This window comes from Crotalus tigris, unplaced genomic scaffold (genome assembly GCF_016545835.1).
Source record: "Crotalus tigris isolate CLP2741 ecotype Arizona unplaced genomic scaffold, ASM1654583v1 scf7180000024370.6872682, whole genome shotgun sequence".
Classification (NCBI taxonomy): domain Eukaryota; kingdom Metazoa; phylum Chordata; class Lepidosauria; order Squamata; family Viperidae; genus Crotalus; species Crotalus tigris.
The window spans coordinates 6398121-6422983 of record NW_024100540.1 but is presented as its reverse complement, the minus strand read 5'-3'; the positions used below and the strand labels follow the sequence as shown (position 1 = coordinate 6422983).

Below are 24863 nucleotides of genomic sequence, written 5' to 3'. Positions count from 1 at the left end.
ATATATTCCAGAATTAAATAGTGGTTAAAACACCGAGCTGTGAGTTCAAGTTCAGCCTTGGCCATGAAAACCAGCTGGTTGATCTTAGTCACTCATTCTTAGCCCAACTCATCTCACAGGGTTGCTGTTGTAGGGAAAGGAGTAGGAGGAAGGTGCATTGGATATGTTCGCTGGCTTCCACAAAATGCCATCACAGCGATTTAAGAAAGTTGATCTAACGACCAGATGCACAGCTGACAAATGATAAAAATTTCTATAACCTTGAACTTAAAATATTTTGTTATAATGCAATGATCAAAAAAGAGCTAGTTTCAAGTAAATCCAATCTAAAAGAGGAATATGCTTCCAATGTTTCTACTCTAGACACGTAATGTAAGAAACTCTCCTTTAAGGGTATTTGCTGATAATTTCATAGAATGTTATGATCCATAGGTTTATAGTGTAAATAACTGTTGCATGTAACAGATTTTGTAATCATGACCTCCTACAGCTCATATTTTGCATAGCCACAGATCTAGCATGTGGACAACATTTCCTATCTATGGCTTTTACTTTTTCACGAGTGTTGGTATCTTTCTGAGATGCAAAAAGGATGACACCATCCAGTTTTCCATCATGGAAAGACATCAAGGTACTGCAAAGGAAACAAGCTTTGCCCAGCATACTGTACCATTTCCTACCCGAAAAAAAACACAAATAATTAGGAATTACTCTGTATTGTCTTTCAGTGGGTAACTAGAGGCCCTGTCGACAAGGAGGACAAAAAGATCCAGGTAACCCTAGGAGGTGAGTTTTTAAATTCATCTGTTGTTTCTGTGGTGCCTGATCAGCCTGAGCAGGGGCAAGCCTGGGAAACCGCAGTACGACAGATGTGACATGCAATAAGAATTTGCTTGAGTCAAGTGACAGGATTTTTCCATAACCCTTGATTTACACCGAGCAGCTTCCATTTTGGCACAAAAAAGCATTTTTTTTTTCCAACCACAGCCAACACAGTATATGGGAACTTATGCTCGCAGAGTATTTTGAACACTGGGCCTTTTTATTTAAAAATCTTTCACTGATATCCGTATTTTTCAAAGCCTATCATGCACATACATTACAAGCTGTTAAAATATGTATAACATCAAGTTAAATTATATAATAAGGGCTGCATATGCTTTGAAAATGATCCAGAAGACATGCCATGAATGTAGCACCTCTCCACTGTTCATTAAAGCAGCCTGTCTTTATTCAGGTTTCTATGAGTCTGCAAAAAGATGAATTAAACTATTGACTATTAAAGACCCACAAATTTTTAGTCTTATGCATTAGTGATATGGCTACTTTAATGAATACTAGAAATGGTAGATTTTCAAAAGTTTCTTCTGAATTATTGTCAGAGTGCATAAGCCCTAGTATTTAATGTAAGATGTGGTCCATTTGTATATACAGACACATTAGAACGGAGTAAAAAAGCCAGAATTGGAGGGGGGGGGGAAATCAAATGTCCAGGGCAACTCAATGAACAATTCCCCCACCCCCAATTGAAATAAATTACATTGCCACCATAACTTAAAGTTATTAAAAACTGTGCTTCTATGCTTTTGCCTTGCTTCAGAAATTTAGGCAACCTTGGGCACATTCATCCAAAATTCTTTTCAATTGCATAACTGATAGTGTTGAAGGTATTCTTAGAAAAAATCAGTATTTCACCCCCAGAAGAATGTTCTTGTGATAAAAAGGAATCTAAGTGTGTAGTGTGCTGGCCCATATTTGATACCTTAATGGGCTGATATACTTGAACACCAAATGCTGTGAAAAAGTAGCATAAAAATGTCCTTTTTTATTTTAATGTAGCACTATGCCTACCTATACTTCGGCTATTTTGAATTCCTTTCCTCCATACTGATAAATTTTAGTATGGTATTCATTTTGTTACTGTTTTCTTGTTACAAGGATATTATGAATCTAGACATGCAGTTTTAGAGCCCAATTCATATGTATGGTACATAAAATGCACCTCTTCTTCCCATTATCTCTATGCCAAAAAGCAAATCACTTTATGATTGCTTGATTTTCTGTGTCTCTAGTCCTGGGTAAAAATCTAATGCCTTTGTTGGAACTGAGATACCACTGAACCACTAAACCCTCTACATCTCAAGGTTACATTTTCATAATGGACAAATAAAATTCATAATATCCCAATTTTATGAATTTATAAACTGGTAATTTAAGAACATCCAAGAATTTGGGATTCTCAGCGAAATCGCACCCAAGCTTACCCGTGTTAAGGTAAGAACATCTAATGAAAAAGAAAACATAGGACAGGCCAAAGGCAGCAGTTTCAAAAATCTGACAAAACAAAAGAACAACAGAAATGAAACAGAAGATTCATCAATCTTTGTAGCACTTTTTTTCTTCCTGAGCAAAGCATTCAAGAGGGTATCTTTGTATATTTGTTTGAGAGGTGTGATTCAGAATAGGGGAAAATGGACTCACATTACAACGTTAGAGCAGTGTTTCCCAAACTCGACAATTTTAAGGCATGAGGACTTCAACTCCCAGAATTCCACAGCCAGCAATGCTGGCTGTGGAATTCTGGGAGTTGAAGTCCACATGCCTTAAAATTGTCGAGTTTGGGAAACACTGCGTTAGAGCATAAGAACTGCTGATCATTCCTTTCACTGAGCATGTACTTGAAATTGCATCTCAGTATTGTATATGCAGCTCTTAAAATATAAACTTATAATGTCTGCTTAAAAAAATTCTGGATTTACTGGGCCCATCTCCCAGGGAAAGCAATCTTATTGGCCAAGTGCTGCATAAACTTTGAGGGTGTGACCTCACATGCTAATAAACAGTATTTACATATTCAGCATATGTTCAATGGAAAGAAGTCTTATTATTGTTCTCCTTTTAGCAATTCTGCTCAAGTGTTAATTTATCCCAATGACATTGGCAGGGTGATGCCAGAGTAAAATGAATGTTCAGGTTTTGCCTGCTTGTACACAGTGTCTAGTTGTGAATGGAAACATCCATAAGTGATGAATAGAACTACAACTTTCACCACATATTAAGGCATCTCTCTTCATATCTACCTTCTTTAGACAGATTATCAGTGACTGATCTGCATGGACTCTGCTATCACAATTAAAATTTAACAAATCTCAGAAAATCCTAAAAACTAATTAGCGTTTCTAGGAAGAAGTCACTGAACCATCTTTTCTTAAAACATGAGCATTAGGCAAGAATTATAGTACATCTACTTAAATCAGGTCAGCCCTTTCTTTCAAATATTCTGGCTTTATCATGTCTGCCTATTCTAGCTTGACCTTTGCCCATTTGATTTAATGATCGTATCTGCATTTACAGTACTCTTTGCCTACTCAGGATTTACTAATTCACCCAGCACTGTTGCTGATGATACAGATCTCCCAAATATAGTTTTGAACTTCAAGGATTTTACCCGGTTGTCTTAAGGACCAGGATACCAATATTCTCAAGAAGAAATCAATGCCAGTAAGAAGAAGCAAACTCCCTGTTCCCCATGGAGTTAAATAAAGCTGACCAAATGAACATTCATTTCTAGCAGAGGACAACGTTCCTACTGTTCTCTTAGACTAGTGTAAACTCAGACATTCTTTTTGCCATAACTAAGAAAATAGGCCTGACATTACAGACACATTAGTAGTAGGTGGTTTTTTATCATATTTGGCATCTTACTATGTTTGGTAATAATATGAAGTCTTAAATAAGTGATAAATTTTAATCTGAGATCATTCTGAGCACATTCATGGTATTAGATTCTTGGCACATAGGCCTTAAGTACCGAAGAGGTCAGCATTGAAGCACTTTGTAGCAGGCCCTGATTTTCGTTCCAATATATCTTAACAGGTATATTGATGATTGGGCTAGAGTTTTCATTAAAGAAAGATGCACCACATTTACACTGAGACCAGCTGCATTTTGATTCTGCATAACCCCAATGAGGAAACAAATGCAGTTCTAGTTCTGAGCATGCTTTACATGGTTGTGTCTCCGATCTCAGTTGCATAGCATAGTTGTGACAATGCTGCAGGTCCATCAACCCTGATCCAAGTTTTATAATCAGATGGGTCACCATTTGATATCAAAACTGTTGGCAGTTGGTTTTTCCATGTTGTATTTAGTATGCAAAGATTCCTGGGCTTTGCTGGACTCCATCCCTTCTAGCCATTCCTGATAAAGCTTCTGCACATGCCCGTTGGTTTCAGGAATCTGAACAGGAACTGTGGCATATACATCCTCCATCTGCTTGAGCAGGGCTTTATCGGGTTTCCCGTCTTCAGTCTGTGCCTGGCCATTTCCATTTAAACAACCTACAAATCAATGACCAAAAACAAGGGAAGAAATTAGGTTTAGTTTAAAACACTGAGTGGGTTTATCCACCATGATTTTGTATAGCCTATATTCATGAGATCTTTACATCGCCATATTAATTCACCCCACCTCTGACATGTTTGCATAAATATGGACAAATAGAGCCTCCCCACCTAAAATCTGCTATATGCAGTTTCAGACAGTACTGTCTTAACTAGAATCAGCATAGGCAACATTAAAGAGTTTAATTACTGTATTTATTTATTTATGAGACTTATATACCGCTTTAAGTGCAAGCACTCTCTAAGTGGTGTACACCAGTAAGCAATGTATATATATATTTACATTGCCCCCAACGATCTGGGTCCTCATTTTACCTACCTCAGAAGGATGGAAGGCTGAGTCAACCTTGAGCCGGTGAGATTTGAACCGCTGACCTGCTGAACACAGTCAGCTAAAGTGGCCTGCAGTACTGCACTCTAACTGCTGCCCCACCTCGGCTCTTTTTTTTTTTTAAAAAAAAACTGTAACTGTATAGGGAGATGCAAAGTTCTCAGGGTTTGGTGGTTACCTCCAGGACAGGCTAAAACTTCAACAAAATGGTAGGAACATTTCCCCTTTTTCAACTTTAGAATCATATTCTGGATATTTCGAAAGCCATAGGCCGCCGCAAAACGCAGCACTGTCTCGCCATCCTTTTCTAGGGTCACCTCCTGGAAGTCTTTGTTTCTGAAAAGACAGGGGGGGGGAAAAAGATTTCTGGTTGGTCCCACACAAAGCAAGCAAGCAAAGGAATTTCCTGACAGCTAGAACAATTCACCAGTGGAACAACCTGCCTCCAGAAGCTGTGAATGCTCCAACACTGGGAGTTTTTAAGAAGAGACTGGACAGCCAGTTGTCTGAAATGGTATAGGGTTTCCTGCTTGAGCAGGGGGTTGGACTAGATGACCTCCAAGGTCCCTTCCAACTTTATTATTGTTGTTGTTGTTATGAATATAGATAGGATTTCCTATTTCAGCCTCTATATCTGATGTCCAGAAACACTTTCTACTAATTCTATCTGCTGCCACATTTTGTTGCTCACTTTTGGAAGGAATATAATCACTCTCTCCAAACTGTTTCAAGATTTATTCTGAAAGTGATTGCAAATGCAATAAATATATACAATTATAGGAACAGGGATGTGTGGGGGTTTACTGATTTGGGACTACATACTGATGACATATGCCCTTAGTAGTTCAGCTTATATGCTTTAGTAGCTCAGCAGGTAAAATAATGAGTAGTTCCTCTCTGTAAAAAAAAAAAAAAAAGGTGTGTGGGGGGGGGGAGAATGCTGGCAGCATGATACCAGTTCTTTACTGTCTGGCCCTGCATTGGTTCTTTGTGTTCTTTTTAATTTAATCCAAGATGTTGTTTTTACACTTTCTTATGTAAATGAAACGCTGTACTATTTCCTGCCCCCCCCAAAAAATTTTTTTTGACTGTGGTTTTACTATGATTGATTTTATTTATATCAACCTAGTCTTCATAAAGAAAGGCAAACAGATGACCTTAAAAGAGTTGAGGTCTTGGACTTTTATAGCAAAGGGACAGTCTTTGTCTCTCTAATTCAGCACAGTTTTACCATGCAGGCAAAGAGGCCAGGCTCTGAAGGGGCAGAAAGTGGCCTTGTGAACAGACTTCCCCCTTTGGAACTCTTGTGCCTGAAAGCATCTGCAACTCAAGGGTCACAGCCTTCCAAAGCTTATCAGGTTTCTTAAACAGTGATTTAAAGAACGAAAATAAACAATGGCGGTTAAGCAATTGCACACTTTATGTACAGTGCTTTAGAAACAAATCTAATACTGACCCATGAAGTGAAGGTTTGTATGCAAAACAAATATGTAAATCAAGGCTTGAAGTAAATATTATTCCCAGCAAAGTAGCCTAGCCTTCGTAAAGCTGCACTGTCTTTGTAAAGTTGCACTGCATTAGCTGCGCTGTCTTTTCAGAGGGGTTCTGATGATTGCAAAGCTTTACAAACAGAGCTCAGTTTTACCAAGGCTCAGGAGCCAGGAGTATAAGAAAAGTTTGCCAGAGAAACTGGGTCCAAAAAGAGACAGCAAGGAGAGTCGGGTTCTCCTGCTTTGGTTGTGGCAGTTGGGTGCAAAAGGCAAAAGTTGGCATGGGGAACTTGGAGACAAAGCAGCTGGGTAAATGAGTGCTTGCTCGGGCTTGCTGAGATAGGCTGGATGGCTTGAGATTTCCTGGGGTGTGGTAAGCAGCCCCAGAACCATGAGACAGGATGCAGGGTGACCAAAATGGTACAGATGCTTAGGGGAGATAGGCGGGGGAAGTTGGAAGCAGTCCCTTAACTTACCGAGGCTCACAGCTGGGAGGGATAAAGCCCCAAAAGGCTAGGAGTGAATACTTAACAATTCTCAGTTAATGACCGCCACAGGGAATGCTGAAATTGGTGCAGTCACATGACATCTTGCTTTATGATCACACTGACTTACAATGGCCATCCTGCTCCCAGTTGTTATAAGTTGAGGACTATCTGTATGTGTGGCTTGAGAAGCAGCTATTTTCTCTTTCTGTTTAAAGCATCTTACTTTAATATTTTGTAGGTGAGCTCCTTCACTTCAGTATTAAATAGCTCCTTGGCAGCATGTTTAAATATGTGCTCCAGGTAGCCATCTGATCTTCCATCACGCCGATTTAGTTCTTCTTTTATGCCACCCAACCTGTTAAGTAATAAGGGAAGAGTCAAGAGGTGGACAATCAAGGTCACTTTGTATAAATGGCAATCCTGGGCCCTTAAACGTGCTATCATTCTCAGGCAAAAGGCTGATGCTGGCTGAGAGTTATGGGAGCTATAGCACAGCATATCAAGATTGGGGAAGAACGCACTGTAGACTTTGGTACATACATGTGTATCAACAATTACAATACGCTACTTAACCATAAAAAGGTAAAGGTTTCCCCTGTCCAGTTGTATTTGACTCTAAGGGGTGATAACTACAGCTGTGAATGGTGTTTGTGATTTATCTTGCATCCATTTGATCTTGTAAGTCTTTTCTTCCCTAGTTGTTTGGTTTCCCATAGACTAAATTACATATTTGTCCTGTAGACAAAATATTTCTAAAGACAATGTTTCAAATAAAATGGGGAGTCGATGTTAAAAGACTTCCACCATAACATGATTCTTAAGTGTTAAAACAATACTTAAGTGTTTTCAAAATGCCATTTCTAGCAGTATGTCTTCTGAAAGAGCAGTTATTACTACTTCCAAACTATACAATGTTCGACAGTGAGGAGGCTTCCCACATATATGCTCTGATAAACATTCTATGCTTCTACAGCAAGTACATCTCAGGACAGGCATGTAGGCCCAGTGTCAACCCCGCAAAGCAAAGCTTATGTGTCCCAGTACTGCATGCTGGACATGCCACTCCTTCATGTCCACAAACAACAACTCTTGCTTCTGCACTGCAACTGAGAGCATATGGTAGTGTGATTGTCAGGGGTTGTGGACGTTCACATTAACAGAAGTCAATCTATCTGGCAACATCAATATTTAACTTGGATGAGAACTGCTGAACTCCCATCTGGCTGGTGTCATCTGCTCATATGTTGGAGGGAGGGAAGGAAGGGAGGGAGGAATAAGATGAAGGGAACAAAGAAGCTGGCTGATACTTTAGTTCTGCAAAGGAGAGCTACAGGACAGAAGACAACAAAAGCGACGGGGATGGGGGCCAGGCCAGTCCAGTTACCCAAATATAAGCAGGATCTCATTTTTACAAGGGTGGCACACTGAAACAAAGCAATTTTTAACAGGATCATACAACAGGATCATATGAAGAATGGTGAAGGCCATAATAATTCATATTTGTGCCTGTGAAATGCTTTCATCTGATGGAGATGCATAAGGTGATTGTTTTTAGAAAAATCATGAAATAAAAACTTATCAAAGCTACTTACAAGGTATCAAAGGAGACCTCACTTATTTCTTTCAATGATATTTTTCTTTGTTCCATCATTTGGAAGACTTCACCTGTACGGAAAAAAACCCCATTCTTAAATATATAACAAGGTTACTAAACATTCTCAAGAGAATTCTCTTCTTTTTCTAGAACAGGGGTTTTTTTTTAACTCTTCCATCTGGAAAAAGCTTTCAGGGTCCCTGGAGGGCTTCCATCAAAATATTAACTAAGTCTGAACTTAGCTGGCTTCTAACTTTTTCTTCCCTCAGGTGAGGTAGCCAAATATATTGTTTTGTCACTCTGAAACTGAAAGTTATGACCTGTTAACTCCCAATAACAATGAAGACTGTTAGTACTCAAGGGCAATAAAGATATTTTGGCACTTGAGATAAAAATTATACAAGAGCTCTCGGCTGGTTAAAATCAGAAGAAGAATGAACTATGTCAGAAATCTTACATGCCTATGGACATTCTCACCAATGATAGGGCTTACTCTGTCATGTTTCAATTTAAAGAATATAAAGCACAGAAACATGACATAATAATGCAATGTAATATCAAAGATGAAAAATATGAGTGTTATCACAACATTTCAAAATATAAACTACCCTGGCTGCCAATCCTTCTCCCCGTCTCTTAAAATACCCAGTCAAATCTACTCAATCATATCTTACTCTTACATGACTATATGTCCTCATACAATGTCCTTGTTAAAAGAAATTTTTTAAAACGAATAAAAGTGAATGCGGTATATTGTAAAGAAGATATTTATTACCTGATGTCAAAACGCAATCTACATCTTGAGAGTTATACAAATGGGTATAAAAGTCTTCTCGTAATGCTTCTAACTTCTTGTCATAGCAAGGGGCCACCATGATATGGAAAATTTTGTCAGGGGATAGATTCTGAGGGAAAAAAGAAAATACATTACACACACACATACACAGAGAAACATTTTTTCAGAAAGCGTTTCTTACAGAATTTGGATTTGTGGGCATCCTGATGCTCTTGAGCTTGACTGTTTGCTTACAGATGTTTCATGGCCTAATTAGGCAATATTATCAGTGTGCACTGATGATGTTACCTAGTCGGATCATGAAAGCAAATAACTGAACTCAAAGAGCACCAACCGGTCCACAGTTCAATCTTGAGCTACAGATATTCTCTTCTATTGGAATATGGATTTTATTAGATTGGAAATTAAGAGTCCATTAGTCTATCCTGGTTGGCCTTCATATATGTTTCCCTGTGCTCAATCTATAGCAGTGTTTCCCAAACTTGACAATTTTAAGGCATGTGGACTTCAACTCCCAGAATTCCACAGCCAGCATTGCTGGCTGTGGAATTCTGGGAGTTGAAGTCCACATGCCTTAAAATTGTCAAGTTTGGGAAACACTGATCTATAGCTTGCTTGGAGAATCATCTACCTTGAAGAGGCAGGGTATATCTGGAAAAGTGAATCAATGAAATCCCTTCCTGCTGTGGCTGGTGTACCGGACTGCAGCTTTTAAGATCCAGAACAATTTATGGCTTGTACTTTTAGGCATTTATTAAATTTATATGTCAACCCATTCCCCAATAAAGCAGCTCTGGGCGGCTTACAGACCATAATGTTTTATTATTGTTGTCAACTGCCTAGAGCTGTGCTCTGTGATGGGAGATAATTCAAATCTTCTAAATAAATAAATAAATAACAGCATTCTAGCACTCTAAATTCCATTCTAAATAGAAGGGAAATTAGGAAGGATGAGCAAGGGAAACGTCTCCCTGCCCTGCAACCCAAACCTTGGCATTACAGGATTTAATGTTAATTGTCTGGGTGCTGCCAGTTCAACATTATAGTTCAATATAGCAATAGCGCTTAGACTTATATACCGCTTCATAGTGCTTTACAGCACTCCCTGAGGGGGTTTGCAAATATCAGCATATTTTCCCCAACGCTCTGGATCCTCATTTTACTGATCGGAAGGATGGAAGGCTGAATCAACCTGGAGTCCTGTCAGGCTCAAACTCCTGTCTGTGGGCAGAGTTAGCCTGCAATATTGCATTCTAACCACTGCACAGGGCTCCTTATATATAGGTCTTTGCTTATACAGGATGTGGGGATTCTAGAGTGCTGGCACCAAAATCTTTCAAAAGAGCAGATAAGAACTGGCAAATAACTGAAAACAGTGAATAAACATACTTTGCTGCCCTTTATCACGCGCACACTCTAACATTTCATTTAACATCAAGGTGACTTAGTAGCAAGGGAAGGGCGCTAGCAAAAGTCTACTTGCTCAGGAATACAAGCTGATGTTAGAGAAGGATTTCAGGTTGGCTGAAGGCTTTTCAAAAGCTCCTGTTTACTAGAAGCATTAACTTCGCTAAATGGCTAAAAACCCTTTGTAAAATGATCCCAGGTCAGAATGAGAAAAGAACATTTGGCTCTCAAACAGTTAGAAGCCCCCAAATCAGAAACTGCAAACTGGTACCTGTTGCCTGGCAAAATAATTCTTCACCAGGGAACCCATGATCTGCTGGGGTGACTTTGCAGTGCAAATATGTGGGATTACCATGCTGGGCAGGACTCTCTCTGCATACTGGATCCAGCCTAGAAGGCACAAACAAAATTACTAAAAGAGGGACTGAAGTGGGTGGAATATTCCTAACCAAAGAAGTTAAAATTTAATTAAATTAAAAAGACAAACACAAAGCCATCTTTTTAAAAATACTGTATTCTTGTATCACTGTGGTGGTGAATTGATAATGAACAAAGAAACTGTTCAGTAAGCCAGGTGGATGTAATCAGTTTTGTTTTTCAAAATCTCAATATCACATCACCGAAGAACCATCAGTCTGTAGACAATATGAATTTGGGGAAATTCCCAAGGCTTGGATTGTTACATGAGAATTGAACTAATGTGGTGGCTTCAGGAGCAATCAGCTATAGAAACGATGAATGTTAGATTCATAGGAAAAGTTTACATTTGCAATAGGTCTTATTTCCAGGCTTGATGTTTAGAAAAATCCAACTTATTGCCATATGTTTTTAGCAAAGATACCTTCTTCCTTTTCAATGCCAGTAATTAGCATCCTATAGTTCCTGAAATTATAGAGCAGAGGGTACCAAGCTAGATGCCTGGATTTAGCAGCCTCAACTATACAAGGCCACACACAAAGCTACTGCATGCTTGAGAAAGAAAAACAGGCAGAAGGCAGGCTGTCACTATCCGTGAGACTATCATCTTTTGCTTTTGCAGTATCAAATGTTTTCTGCAAATCTTTCAGGGCTGCAAGAACATTTGCAAGACATATAATAAGAATTTCCCAGAAATGTGACTTTTCAAATTTTTTATAGCCCAGATCTGAAACTTCTGCGACATCATTTCTAGATTTCTTCTTCTCTTCCTACATAATAACAATTAGGGACTATATAAGGAACATAACGTGATGACACTATGTTTCCAATCACATTTGACTACCTTATGATTTCATAGGGAGGGAACATTGGCTACCAAATGACTCAGTAAGTGAAGGAAAGCATGAACTTCAGAACTGGATTGGAACTCGCTGCCTTGCCACCTTGAACTATAGTAATATCAATGAAACAGAATTTCGGCATTCAATGTTAATATATCTTAACCTTTGTTTGGTTCTATTTTTTTTTAATTAAAAACCTATTGTTTTAATTGCAATTGCAGTATCTGATTTTAGGTTGCTTCAAAGTTTCTTTTAATGAGAAATTGTTCTGAATAAGTAACAGCATAAAGAGCTGTCAAAATTCTAAATTAATCAAGCAAATCTTTGACCTCAACCGTCACAGAAGGGGTATCGGGCACTCTTTAAAATTAAGAATAACACTTTAACCACTTTAACAGTCTTTTGCAATAGCAATCATTTCCCCCATAATGTTCTGGAATGATGGTATTTGTTATTTTTAACAGATGTTTTAATCCTATTTTGTAAGCTGCCTAGAATGCAGAAATAAATAAGCAAATAAAAGTATGCAAGGCCCTGTGGGAAAGCCAATATGGCTGTTGGATCTTGGTCAGGGCTGAAGGATCAAGTTTTAACATATATCTTTTTTAAATCAGGGGGGAGGGCAAAGGCAACAAATTGCCAGAGGGTCAAGTGCTCTCCACTGCACTGAATGGCATTCCACTTAGAATTCCAGCATTGCTGGCTGTGGAATTCTGAGAGTTGAAGTCCACATGCCTTAAAATTGTCAAGGTTGAGAAACACTGCGTTAGAGCAAGACATGTAGGAAAACCTTTTTGGCAGACTGGCTGAGTTCCCAGGAAGCAAAATCTCAATCGACATTTTTTTTTCCCCCAGTCATCTCAACCAGATAAGATACTTAGAGGATCTGCTTTTTTCTTTAGTAAAGGCTCTACTTAAGGTTAGGAAAAAGGCACAAAGATACTTTCAATCCACCTGGAAAAGCAAATGTAATTTTACTCTTCCCTATTTGCAAATCTTCTTAGTTCCCTTCTGAAAGCTTAGGCTGGGCAAGCCACAAGCAGCCAGCTGACACTTCTGTCCAACTTATCTGAGCACGCACTTGCTTTTCCTTATCCTCCCTCGTCTTTTTGGGCTTCACCCCCTGGTATCTACAACATACATGAATTTCTGCTTTCACATTTGCAGATAGAACGCTTCCAGTAAAGAAAGAAAGAGTGAAAAAAAATGTATCATGTTTAACATTGGGAAGATGTTTTAAATTGAAAATAATCACCTGATTGCAATACACTGGTACTCTTTCGAAACACATGTTACAAGTTAGGTAAACAAAATGTAATGTGCAATGCAGCTGTGGCTCCTTGAAACAAAGACAGTAATCCCCCCCAAAATCATTTACAATAACTCATCTCATCAAAGGTGAGCTTCAGAGCCTCCGAGTCTTATAATTTCTGATCAAACAAGTCTTAGCAAAGTTTAATGAGCTGAGTTGAGAACCAGTTTATAGCATGCGTCACTCTGTAAATTGAGTGACCTCCCGAGTATCTGTTTTGATAAGAAGAAAAGCAAAGTTCATTGTATCGAGTCTAGCCGTGCAATTTCACATTTGCCATTGCGTGATCACACAGACTGTCTTGGTGTATAAGGAGCGGTGGCTGCAGAAGGTGTTTATCTTTATTGAAGCAAGCACCCACACCCAGGCCTTTTCTGCAGTCAGCTCCAAGGCAGAACTCCAGAAATACTGTTACAGAAAAGCTGAAGACTGGACCCGGAGCACTTCCTTGTTACCATATAGAAATACAGCCCTTCTGCTGTAGAGTCAGAGTCAATGTTTGCCATTCACAACTGGATGTTCTGCGTGCTTTCAACCAAAGCTGCCATTCTTCCCAGCCAGAGTTGTGCCTCAGTTCAACTGGAGTGGAGAAGAGCTGGCTGAGAAAGAGATGAGGAGTCCCAGTGCTAACTTAAGAGCGGGAGAGGAGGAAAGAAAAGGCCTGGCATAGAGACTTCAGCTATTCTTGTAACAGTCTTACAGCTAAGATGCAAAATTCAGCTGAAACCTCTGCTGGATAAACTGATAACAATCACAATTCGATTCTGTAAATGTGTTAAAAAGCTGAATGTTTCAGGCAAATGTTTTACATATATCCAGCTGAAATTTCAAGAGGCTTTGCAGTAGTAATGCCTGAAGCATCCATTCTCACCTGTCCCAAATTTAGCAACTACTTATTTACTTGCTAACCAAAATGTAAGGCAGAATACTAATTGTATTTTACAACTAATTGCATTTGATGGTTGTTCTTTCTATACAGTATGCCACCTAGTCTTTCTAGGGTTGTGTGGCCTTATAAATTTCTATATTAAAATAAACAAAATGTGGAATGGTCTATGAATTTAGGTGTTATTGTCATATATATCTCATAAAATTGTTTGGCCCTCATTTTTGTCTTCTGTCTTAGTTCAAAATTTACTTAGAATTTAGCTAGAATGAATTTACAGTATATATTTTAAAGCCCCTTCCTTCCTTCCTTCCTCCCTCCCTTCCTTCCTTCCTCCCTCCCTCCCTCCCTTCCTCCTCTTATTGTTTGTGATATCCAAAGATACATTCCTGAAAATTAGTATTTAGTACATCTACATACTGAAATGTAAGACACAGATAAAAATAAATAACTTTTAAATTTATGTCTTTCCAGATGGAACAGATTCTGGTTTCTGTCCAAATGCTAAAATATTTCTGTATTATTCTATATAACAATTCTGTACTTTATTCTATGCTATGCTACTTTTTGTTTGAATTGCTTTGGCAAGCAGTGATGTTATGCCAACATCAGTGATCTTTGAGGCAAATATAATGCAAAGGATTGAAAAATAATGCTTTTTTAAAAAAAATGGGAAGAAAACCCTAAGGAAGTGGCAGAAAATCAGCCCACTTGTAAACACATTCATTAAATGCTCCATTACAAGAATGCTAGGGAACGCTGATTTTCTATAAATTATATTATAGTAACATGGAAGAGTATCGTTAGGAGAGAGAAGAATGGGAAAAAATGAACCAAACAGAATATCCCCTTTGTCAGAATTTGCTATTGCTATTTGCTACCAGCTGACAAGGACTATTACAGAACTGAAACTGATATCAATTTTCTGAATGGAAAAACAGAAATTTCTTAGCTGCTATATTTTTAAAATAAAAATTAATTTCCCAACATATAGATGCAACACTAAGGCAAGCCAATTGAGACAATCACACTTCAGGAAACTCACTGTCTTTATCATTATTAAACACACTCATCTCCCATTACAAGCATTGGAAAAGTAAATTACAGCATGTCTGGATTTAGTTTTCTCACCTGGACAGGCAGAAGACAACATTGGCAAAACATGTTCTTCCTGATTCTGTTGGCGGTACCGTTGCACAAATTCCTTCTGGCTCTCCAGAAGGCTAAAATCAGCAGCTATTGTGGTGTCAAAGACATAATGCACTCCTAGAGAACAGATCAATTATAGAACTGAATTACTTTTTTTCTCTCAGGCAACGCTGGTTTTTGGCATGCATCCTATGCATTCTCCAACCTTTATTTTCACGTGAAGATTTAAATGGAACCTCTCCATCCCCCTATCCAAGAAGCAGCCTAAAAGATCATCTTTAATTCTACAGAATATGTTAACAGACCTTCCTTCCTACTAAGAAATTTAATCAAACCTTCAAATACATTGTTCCTGTAGCCTACCACCCTTCCTACTGTTCTAACTGTTCTTCCTACAATCCCTCTGCGGATTCTTCATCATTCATTAAGGCAGCAGAGGATGGAAAAAGACAGACTCAGAGACAGAGATCAAATTTCAAAAGTAAAGGACAGAGGCAACTTTGTGGAGGACCACAAATTAAGTGCTTCTCTAAAGTAAGCAAGAGATGCTATGCTCTGAAGGACAAAACTACAGGAAACATTTGGAAGCTGCCCTAAGACAAAGTATACACTATATATTATGCCTTTCGTGCCTAGTCTTTTGTTTTACCCGAGAGCAGCTCTTGAGGAAAATTATCTCCTAAGATCCTTTTAAATGGAGATGTGCTGGTTGCTGAACTGTAACTTTTCAGTTGGAATACTGAAGACAATGGAAATTGTGTTGTATGGGAAACTGATGCCCATCTTTGGCTGCTGAAACCCAGATCAAGTCTGTATGACTTCTAAGGCAGCCCTTTAAGTCATCTGCAGCATGGGCAGGGAAGAATATTTGAAGGCTTAATAGCTGATGTTGTAACTTCACTGGCAAGGTAATTCACAATATAAATAAATAGTGATCCATCCACTGGGTAAAATGTGAAAACAATACAAGCTTTGAACATATCTTCAGTTCCATAACAAATTCCTCTTTTCCTGTGCCACAGCTCTCTAGGATACCAGCTTATAGCTGAATTAACAATAGCTTTGCTTCTTCTTTTCCTTCAAGCAATGTACTGGATATTTTTTTTAAAGTTGAAGAGACTATTGATTTATGTAAAAGAATATATGTGTATGACATCAGGATCACTTTGTTCTTGCATTCAAATGATGTCTCCTTCCATACCGAATAGAGGTTGTAATCATATCAACTCTCCCCAGGCAAAAGCAGTGGGCAAGGACCATACAATCAAGGTGGCAGCATGCAGATGTCTTCCCAGGTGCCAGCCAAAATGCCTAGAATGTTCCATAAAGACAGCAGGTAGGGCCAACAGATGCAGTCCTGGTCTCTCCCTTTAAACCTCTCCATGGCAGTTGACTATCCTCAGGGGATGTGCAATTCTTGGAAAGATGTAAAACTCTATACTAGACATTTTTATTCTGTGCAAACAGCACAAGGAACTTTTAGATGCCTTGATTATGAACAAAAACATAATGAAAAGATTTGTATGTGTTCTTGCCTTGTCTGTACTGCCTTAACTGCCTAATTATAGCCTCATTTATAACACTTGTGGTCATATCCATAAACAACTCAGTTATCTCAACCATTCTGCAACCCTTGCCTGTACCCTGACACACATGCTATAAAAATTGTCTAAGGAAACAACTTTTTTTAAAAAAAGGTTTTTAATGCTGTCTTCAGCTTTCTTTTGTTTTTTATCTAATAGCAAACTTACCAAGACTTTTGAGGAAGCCACAAAGCCTCCTAGCTGCTTCTGTTACTGAGAGATTGAATTTAGCAGCAAAATAAGGCAAGGACTGGGGACATATAGACACTACCAATACTTTGTGTTTTGAGGTATCACACTTCTGGAAAGCAAAATAAAACACATGGGCAGGTTAAATGCAAACATTTAGATTCTAGCTTATACAAGAGATGGCTTGTTGCTTCATACAGAAATTAATTTGGTTTTTTACGACTGGTGCCAATTCTTACTAAGGCAAATAAACCTCTGAGTTAGAATTAGGCAAAAACAAAACATAATAACAAATTGCTAAATCAGGACAATATAAATAAACAACAAAAATAACAATAGAAAACAAAGATAAAAACTCAGCAGTGGAAGGTGTGTAGCATAAAACATTCAGAATATATATCCACAGCTAAAAACCTGCCCACAAATTTACACTCAGACAGAAAACTATAGAAAAGAGATGGGGAATTAAAAAGTAAAGTGAAAATAGTCCCCCCCCCTTAATCTTAAATAAACGATTATTTAATGAGGTCAATCAAAGGAGTTTTCTGAATATAGGTAGGGCCAAAGAAAAAACATATCCAATGTGGGGGAGGAAAGGAATTTTTTGGATTAGAAAAGAAAAGCGGGAGTAGGAGGAAGATTAATGTTAGACCAGGTAAGCTTGGGTGTGCTGAATGAAAGATGGTAGGGCAGAGTAAACAAATGAAAGGATCTGATTGGGTAAGGACATCCACATTGCATGCAGGAAGAGAAAAGGATGCAGGGTAAAGGCTAAAAAGGAAAGCAAAATGGTGTGCAGTAACAATTAGGAAAAGATTTCAAACGAGGTCAGTTGTTAATTTGTCCAATAACTCACTAAGAAATAAGAGAACCAGGATTTTGGCACTGAAATAAAAAGGCAGATGTTAGGATTATTCAAAATTTGATGGCAAGAGATTTAGTGATAAACTGGATCGATGGTATTAAAAAAACAAAAGGAAATTTAAAAATACCATCCTGGGAAAACGATGACTGATCATCAGCAACATTATTTTTTTAACACTAACTAGAAGCAATGGATTTGAAGAGTTTTGAATATAAAGAACAAGTAAAAGATGTTTGGCTATAATATGAGTATGGAAATAAGTATTGAAGAATTGAAAACAGCTTTTAAAGAAAAATCTCAGTGGATGAAATCTAAAAGTAAATAAAACCTAAAAGTAGGAAACAGGGAAAGCAAAATAAAGAAAACAAGAAGTTGGATATACCACAATGTTTTAGAGCAGTGTTTCTCAACCTTGACAATTTTAAGGCATGTGGACTTCAACTCCCAGAATTCCACAGCCAGCAATGCTGGCTGTGGAATTCTGGGAGTTGAAGTCCACATGCCTTAAAATTGTCAAGGTTGAGAAACACTGTTTTAGAGTGACATGTTAAGGCAGAAAACTTCCTGGGCATGTATAGGCATATAAACATCATCCCCTTTACCTTATTAAGGTTCAGTACACGGAACAACTCATTGGGATTCTGCTGGTAAACTTTGACTGCTTCTTCTGCTGTAATGCAACTGTCACATGCTAGGCAGTCACTAAGGAATATTTTAGCATTAGCCAACTTATGGAATTCACTTTTCTAGAAATGAATAAATTTAAAAAAAAATCCATCAAAAATGTAATGAGGAAAAAGAGAACATAGTGCAGTTATTCTTGAAATAAGAAGTAATGAACTATTAAGTGCCACACAATAGGTAAGTGTTCTGTGTATAATGCTTGAATTATGGGGAAGCATGCACAGCCCTTAGTTAAATCTGTGGGTTCACTAATTTTGCTACTTCCATTTTAATCAAATTTGGGTTCCTCCCAGCTTTTGGAAAAAAAGTAGCTGGTTGAATGAAAAGTAAAGGAGGAAGGTTTCATTCTGCTTTCACCTCTGTAATGCTATTATTCAGATGAAGACAGCAGTGTACCCCACTTTAGTAAGTGTTAGTAAGGTTTCTTTTTTGAAGCAATCCTCTCTCTGCTGAATAATCCAAGTCTAGTTTGAATAGAATCCTAGCAACTTTTTCTATTGACAAGTTGAAAGATTTTCTTCTCCCAATCCCTGAATGAGCAGAAACCCTAAATTAATTTATTCAGTTCAGCTCAGTTAAATTCAGTTCAATTCAATTAAATCAGCTCATATTCCATTCATATGAAATTGGCTATCTCTGTTACCAATCCCTTTCCTGTCTCTGTGCCTTTTGTTCCCAGCTACTGCCAGTCACTCAACTTTCTTCCAAGGCAATGTTGGACAAAGCTGCCAAGTTACACATGTTGAAGCTGTCCTTGGAGAAGACCACTTTAACCCTGATACAGCAAAAGAGGATTTAACATTATCTCACACTAGGCTAGGGAGAAGATCAAGGCCACATGCTGGAGCAAGAGCAGACAAAAAATGTAGTTGGCATAAATTTGGGCCACTGCAAGATGCAAGTGGGCAAAGGCAGCACAAGAAAACATTTACTTAGGTCACCTGGCCACATATTTCTCCACAACAATGAATATATCTGTGAAATATTCTGTTCCAAATGATATTTAAATTATGAAGGATCTTAACAATGAGTTGAGACTAATTCCTGCGACTAAAGATTTATTTATTTTGAGAATTAAGTGAAGTAATTAAGCAAGATTATTTGTGCCGCATTAAATATTACCATGGGATTCTGGGTATGCTTTTTTCCCAAAGAGCTTTCTTTAAATGCAGAATAATTTCATTAATCTTTAGATTGTCATTAGAGTGAAACATATGATTAGGAAATTCAGGATTGTAGCATGGTGGGAATTCTTCAGAATTAGAATCTTTTCAATAGCCTGGCATTCAGAAATCTGTTGCACTAGAAATTATAAAACTGAACAAGAAAAGCATGCTGGCTGCAAACCACAAGAGTAAGTTGCAACTAAATGCTGAAATTGATGGAGGAAAGGGGTTATCTTCATTTCGGCCACCTTCAGAAATGCTTAGTCAGGATTAATTTAAACTGTCTAGGGAGCAATGCAGTTTAGAGATTCATCTAAAAGGAATTTACCTCCTTGTTTTCATCATTTGAATTGAGAACATCAGCTATTGCATTTTGTGGATCATCATTCTTCTGTTTTTTACTACATTCCTGAAACATAGTATAAAACATCATTTGTTCAAAGGCAACACAATTATTGATCAAAGCCACCTGAGGTAGAATAAATTTGTCCATGGGATCACCCAATGGGAACTCTATATATCTAGCAAAACTTAACCAAACAACTAATAATTTATATAATACTATTGATACATAAGGTGCTCTTAAGGCAAAGATTGAAGTCTAATTCTGGTACACACATAGGTACGAACCTGGTACTTTTCCCTGGCAATATCATGGAAATTGTTTATGGCTACCTTCTTCTGGAATGTTTTCTACAGGCCTGGGATTTAATGGAAGACTCTCATCTAAGTACTAATCAGACTTGACCTTGCTTAGCTTCAGAACAATCCACTGGAATAAAAGAAAAAGGACTTGCTGCCAACTCAAAGAGGGGGTAGCAGAGGGGAAAAATAAAAGGAAGAAAAACCAGGTGATGGGGAATAGACTAAGTATTTTTCTATCTCTAATGGCAGTAAATATGAAAAATGATCCAGTAACTCCAATATACAAGGTTGCCAGTTAGCAGCCTCTATAATAAATGTCTCACAAGGTGTCTGGGAAGTGAACTTACGGATTTCAAACATAAAGCTCCTCAGTTTCTGCCTTTGCCAAATCACTAGCTAGCTCTTGTCACAAAGGTAAAATTTAAAAAATAGATATTACCGCAGGATATAAATGTCAAAAAGATGATTATTCCTGAAGTATAAATTCTTATGTTCAGAAACCTAAACAATTAAATAACTCATTGCAAAAAACCAAACAAACAACAAAAAAGGACCAGCATAATTGAAAGGTCTTCAAGGAAAAGGAGCACAGATGTATTTGTTCTGAAACCTCTACAAAGAAAATGCATGTATAAAATATCTGCCACAGATGCCTAAAGTAGTTGAAGTCAATGGACTTTGGCAACTTCCCTTTTCTGTAAGAAGGCAACCTCCCTTTTCTTTATGAAGTAGAATAAAATTCTATACCTTCTGGAATTAGGTTAGGTTCTTGTTTTAATTAAAATTCCCCTCCAATACTTTTCTGAATGTTTAGTATTCTCCCAATAATCCCTTTTCTTACTTAAATTACATATAGAGCTAATAACAATACTGACTACAATAATCTGAAAAAAAAAGGAAATGAAACACTTTACATTGCCTTTCACTTCCACAAATATTTGTGTTGCTCTTGGTTCAAGTTCAATTAATGTTATACATATAGTTCTTTAAAAACATGTCAGAGTTAACTGAAATGTATCATTTTTTGTAGTTTAATATATTGCATTTATATTAACATTATGAATTTATAATATGAACTGAATTAAAAGATCTACATTTGATGCAGCACTAAGTGTTTTTAAGGAAAGCAATGAAAATAGTCTGTGTGATAGTTGTTTTCTAAAGTATTTTTAATGGTTAAGAAACCAAATTTAAAATTTGATCTGTTGGCTGATGTAACTTTAACACTTTCATCCTGATAGACAAAACATATTATACATTAACTATTTCTAATAATATGTCCTACTCACAAAAGGCAAAAAGAGGTTTAAAAAAGGTAGGTGGAAGGATGGATTTTCCTTAACAATCTGGACAAAATGATAAGACCCCCATCCACTCAAGTGGTGAGACTGTGAAAAAACAGCATTTGTGATAAGCTACAAAGAAATTAGAACTATAAAAAGCAAGGTTAGCATACAATGCACATATAGAATTGAGCTTGTCTTACCACTTTCAACTCAATAGAAAGAAGGCTCCAAATTTCTTACAGTACTAACTATTCTGATATTCATAGGAGCCTAACATCAAGAAAGATTATGGTACTGTCTGGTCAATTACAATACTGAACATTATAGAAATAAAGTTAACATGTAATTTGTGGAAGTTCTGATGTTAAACAGCTAAAACATTGATGCAATTTATTTCTTATTTATGTAGAAGCTATAAATATACAGCAACTTCCCATAAGCTGGAATCTTCCAAATCTTTCTATAACTTCCAGCCAGTATGACGATATTGGCCAAAAACTATTTAAGTTGAACTCCAAGACTCTTGGAAGGTACAGTGTAGGGGAAGATACAGAGTTGAAACGCAATCTATTTTTATATCCTGCTATAAATGCACATTTATACCTTTGCATCTCTTTGAATGATAAGTAAAAGGTTCCACAATACCATTAGTTTAAAATTATGTTATAGCACTTCTCATCCCAGTCATCAATTATATACTTTTTTTCCAATTCAAAAGCCAGGTTTTAGAGATTAAAAGCAACTATTTTCTGTTTAAACAGGTTACTTTTAATTATCATTACCCATTTCTTTCTGGGTAGGAGGAACAACCGCCACAATAGCTGAAAACTTCACGTTTATTTGCAAATATATTTTAGTAAGTTCCATGGGGTTTGTTTTCAAAAAGTACACAGGTTTGTTTATGTATGTATATATTAGATTTACTTCCCACTATTCTTTCAGGAGCATACTTAGTGCTCTCTCCTGTTTTTCCCCCAGCACAACCACCTTGAGAGAGAAAGAGCCTATCCAAAGGTTTCTTGCCCAATACTTGTGCATTGGGACTGTAGCATGATAATAAGTAATAAAAACAAGACTCACCTTTTTGGTGCAATTTTCACACTTCATTGGTAGGTCTGTCTTTGGTACTTTTTATTTTGGCAAAATTGGGTCTCTCTTGAGTTGCTGCCAGATGTGCTCAGAAAAAGGAGCTAATGTTCCTGCTTTCCATCTGTCTGGAACAATGAAAAACAACGGAAGAGCTGTAGCAGATTCCCCGCATCATTATCCCAGTTTTTCAGCCCTATTTTGCACTTTCTTTTGAATGAGACTTTCTAGAGCCAATAAGAAACTCTGAAGGCGGGACCACCTGACTACTCAGCTGCCAGTCCCATTTCTGCTGAAAAGTGGAAGTTTTGAATCCTCTCACTTTGCAGAACTAACGAAAACAGCAATCAACTCTCGTGATGTGGAAAATCTGTCAAACTAAAATACTTTTTTATTTCCTGTCAATGATTAACATCAAGACTCACCATTTTATTGCTGCCAATATACAAACACAACATTTTGCTCCTTTGCTATGGGAACCCAAGCAAATGGTTGTTTTTACAGCTAGATGCATTTTTCAAGCCCAGAGAGGAGAGGGCAAAAGGCAAAAAGGGAGAACTTTTCCCCATCTTTTATTTAATGGATGACCCTGAGGTAACAAATGAAGCTGTGCGCATGTGTGTAAACTAAATCTATCAGGCTCTTTTCGTGTTTTACTCATAGTCCAGAAGGAGTTCAGCAAACCTTTCTTCTCAGGAATGGGGATGACTGCCTTTCAAATCTCAGATATGAAAACAGTATTGTACATAGAAAATGCCTGCAAGTCATTCCTGAATGTGGTACAGCAGTGGGATTCTCCTCCAAGAGACCAAAGCACAAGACTGTCAGCTTCTTCTCAGTACTTTATGAACATCAAGACATTCAGCTTCAAGATATCCCTAATGCTGCATGACAGGTGCACAGGGTAACTTCTCATCTCTGATGCCCTTAAGGCCCCAACATTTTTTTTATGCTATGGGTGTGGAGCCTGTGCTGGACCACAATCCTCAACAATTTTGCTTTCTGGATGGAACTGAATGAAGCCAGAGTCCGATAATATCCCACCACAGATGCTCCCACAACCACCTTACATCAAGTCACAGCTCCATGAAACAAGCTCGATCTCTTTAATTGCTGAACGTTCAAATTCTGAAGACAGAACAGTACCACAAGGAAGAGTCATTTGTGACCCTCTCACTGTGCATAAGCTGAACAAGCAGGATGCATACAAGCAAATGACCAGCGTCCCTCTGAGGATTTAGGCACAGCTTGCATTTTTACAGAAGCAGAATACACTGATTTATAAAACAATGACAGGAGTACACCTGATTCCAAAGAAGCGGATCACTTTTGATCAACCACCCCTTCCAGTGGCAAATGCCACGGGTGAGTAATAGCAGGGAATGCTGCTAGATTCAGCTTGCACAACTGACATACTGGCTATTGTGTGTCACAAGGGTTTCGTTCTGCTGGCTTAAGCACAGGTTGCTTCCCTTCGCCTGCCTCCTCCCAACACCAAACCCAACAACAGTACTGTAGTTGTCTTCAGCTCTGTGAGGGGCTTCCCTACTGAAGCATTTAATACGGTCCCTCCCCAATTAGCAGAGCTAACCCAAGCGGTGCATTTTGTCTTGGAGATTACACACGACGAGTGTGAGCAGGAGGAGCGGCGTCCTCGGCTGCCACAAATGCCGCGCAACGAGGAATCTCCTTCTGGGGGTCGCCGGCCAGTCACTACTTCTCGCCCGCAAAGACCAGAAGGCGATGCCTGCGCCCACCGAGGCCGGAAAAAAAAGAAAGAAAAAAGAACATCCCCACATGCAGCAAAAGGGGAGGAGGGAAAGAAACAAAAGCAGGCACGGTACCTTGCGGTGAATCCCCTTAAGTCACAAAGGACATGCCTAGGAGGATTTAGCGCGAGCCTCCGCGGCGGACGGCCATGGCCAGAGGAGAAATGGGTGGAACGGGGCAGGAGCGGAGGGCGGGAGGCGTCCTGGAATGACAGTAAATGCGATGCAAACCGCTCTTCTTTCTCCTTCCTAATTTTGGGATAGTCTCGCTGGTCTTCCTCCTTCCCCCGCCGCTCGCCGGCGTTCATTGTAGACCTGAGAGCTGTCACGTACTCTCGGGCACTGGCGTGGCAAGCTGGGATCAGCGCCCCCTTGCGTCACAAAAGTGAACATCGCTCCGCAATGATGATGAGGATGGTGATGATTTTTTTTTTTTTTTAAATACAATCATCTACTTCGAGAATCAGAGGCAGCG

At 38.3% G+C, this 24863-nt stretch overlaps 1 protein-coding gene across 2 annotated transcripts; it reads right to left on the bottom strand.

Moving 5' to 3' along the window:
• Nucleotides 1-1023: 1023 nt before the first annotated feature.
• On the bottom strand, nucleotides 1024-24863 carry NARF (nuclear prelamin A recognition factor). Of its 2 annotated transcripts, none has more exons than XM_039328012.1 (12): nucleotides 24464-24863; nucleotides 22614-22743; nucleotides 19931-20011; nucleotides 18355-18498; nucleotides 16867-16999; nucleotides 15098-15232; nucleotides 10781-10899; nucleotides 9082-9211; nucleotides 8305-8377; nucleotides 6936-7067; nucleotides 4913-5070; nucleotides 1024-4340 (listed from the first exon to the last, which is right to left on the bottom strand). In XM_039328012.1, exons 2-12 carry the CDS (start codon nucleotides 22638-22640, stop codon nucleotides 4099-4101), a joined length of 1374 nt encoding a protein of 457 aa, XP_039183946.1. In that variant the 5' UTR covers nucleotides 22641-22743; nucleotides 24464-24863; the 3' UTR covers nucleotides 1024-4098. The 2 variants fall into 2 exon arrangements, with proteins under 2 accessions (XP_039183946.1, XP_039183945.1); XM_039328011.1 differs by having other exon boundaries at nucleotides 22614-22747; nucleotides 24464-24862.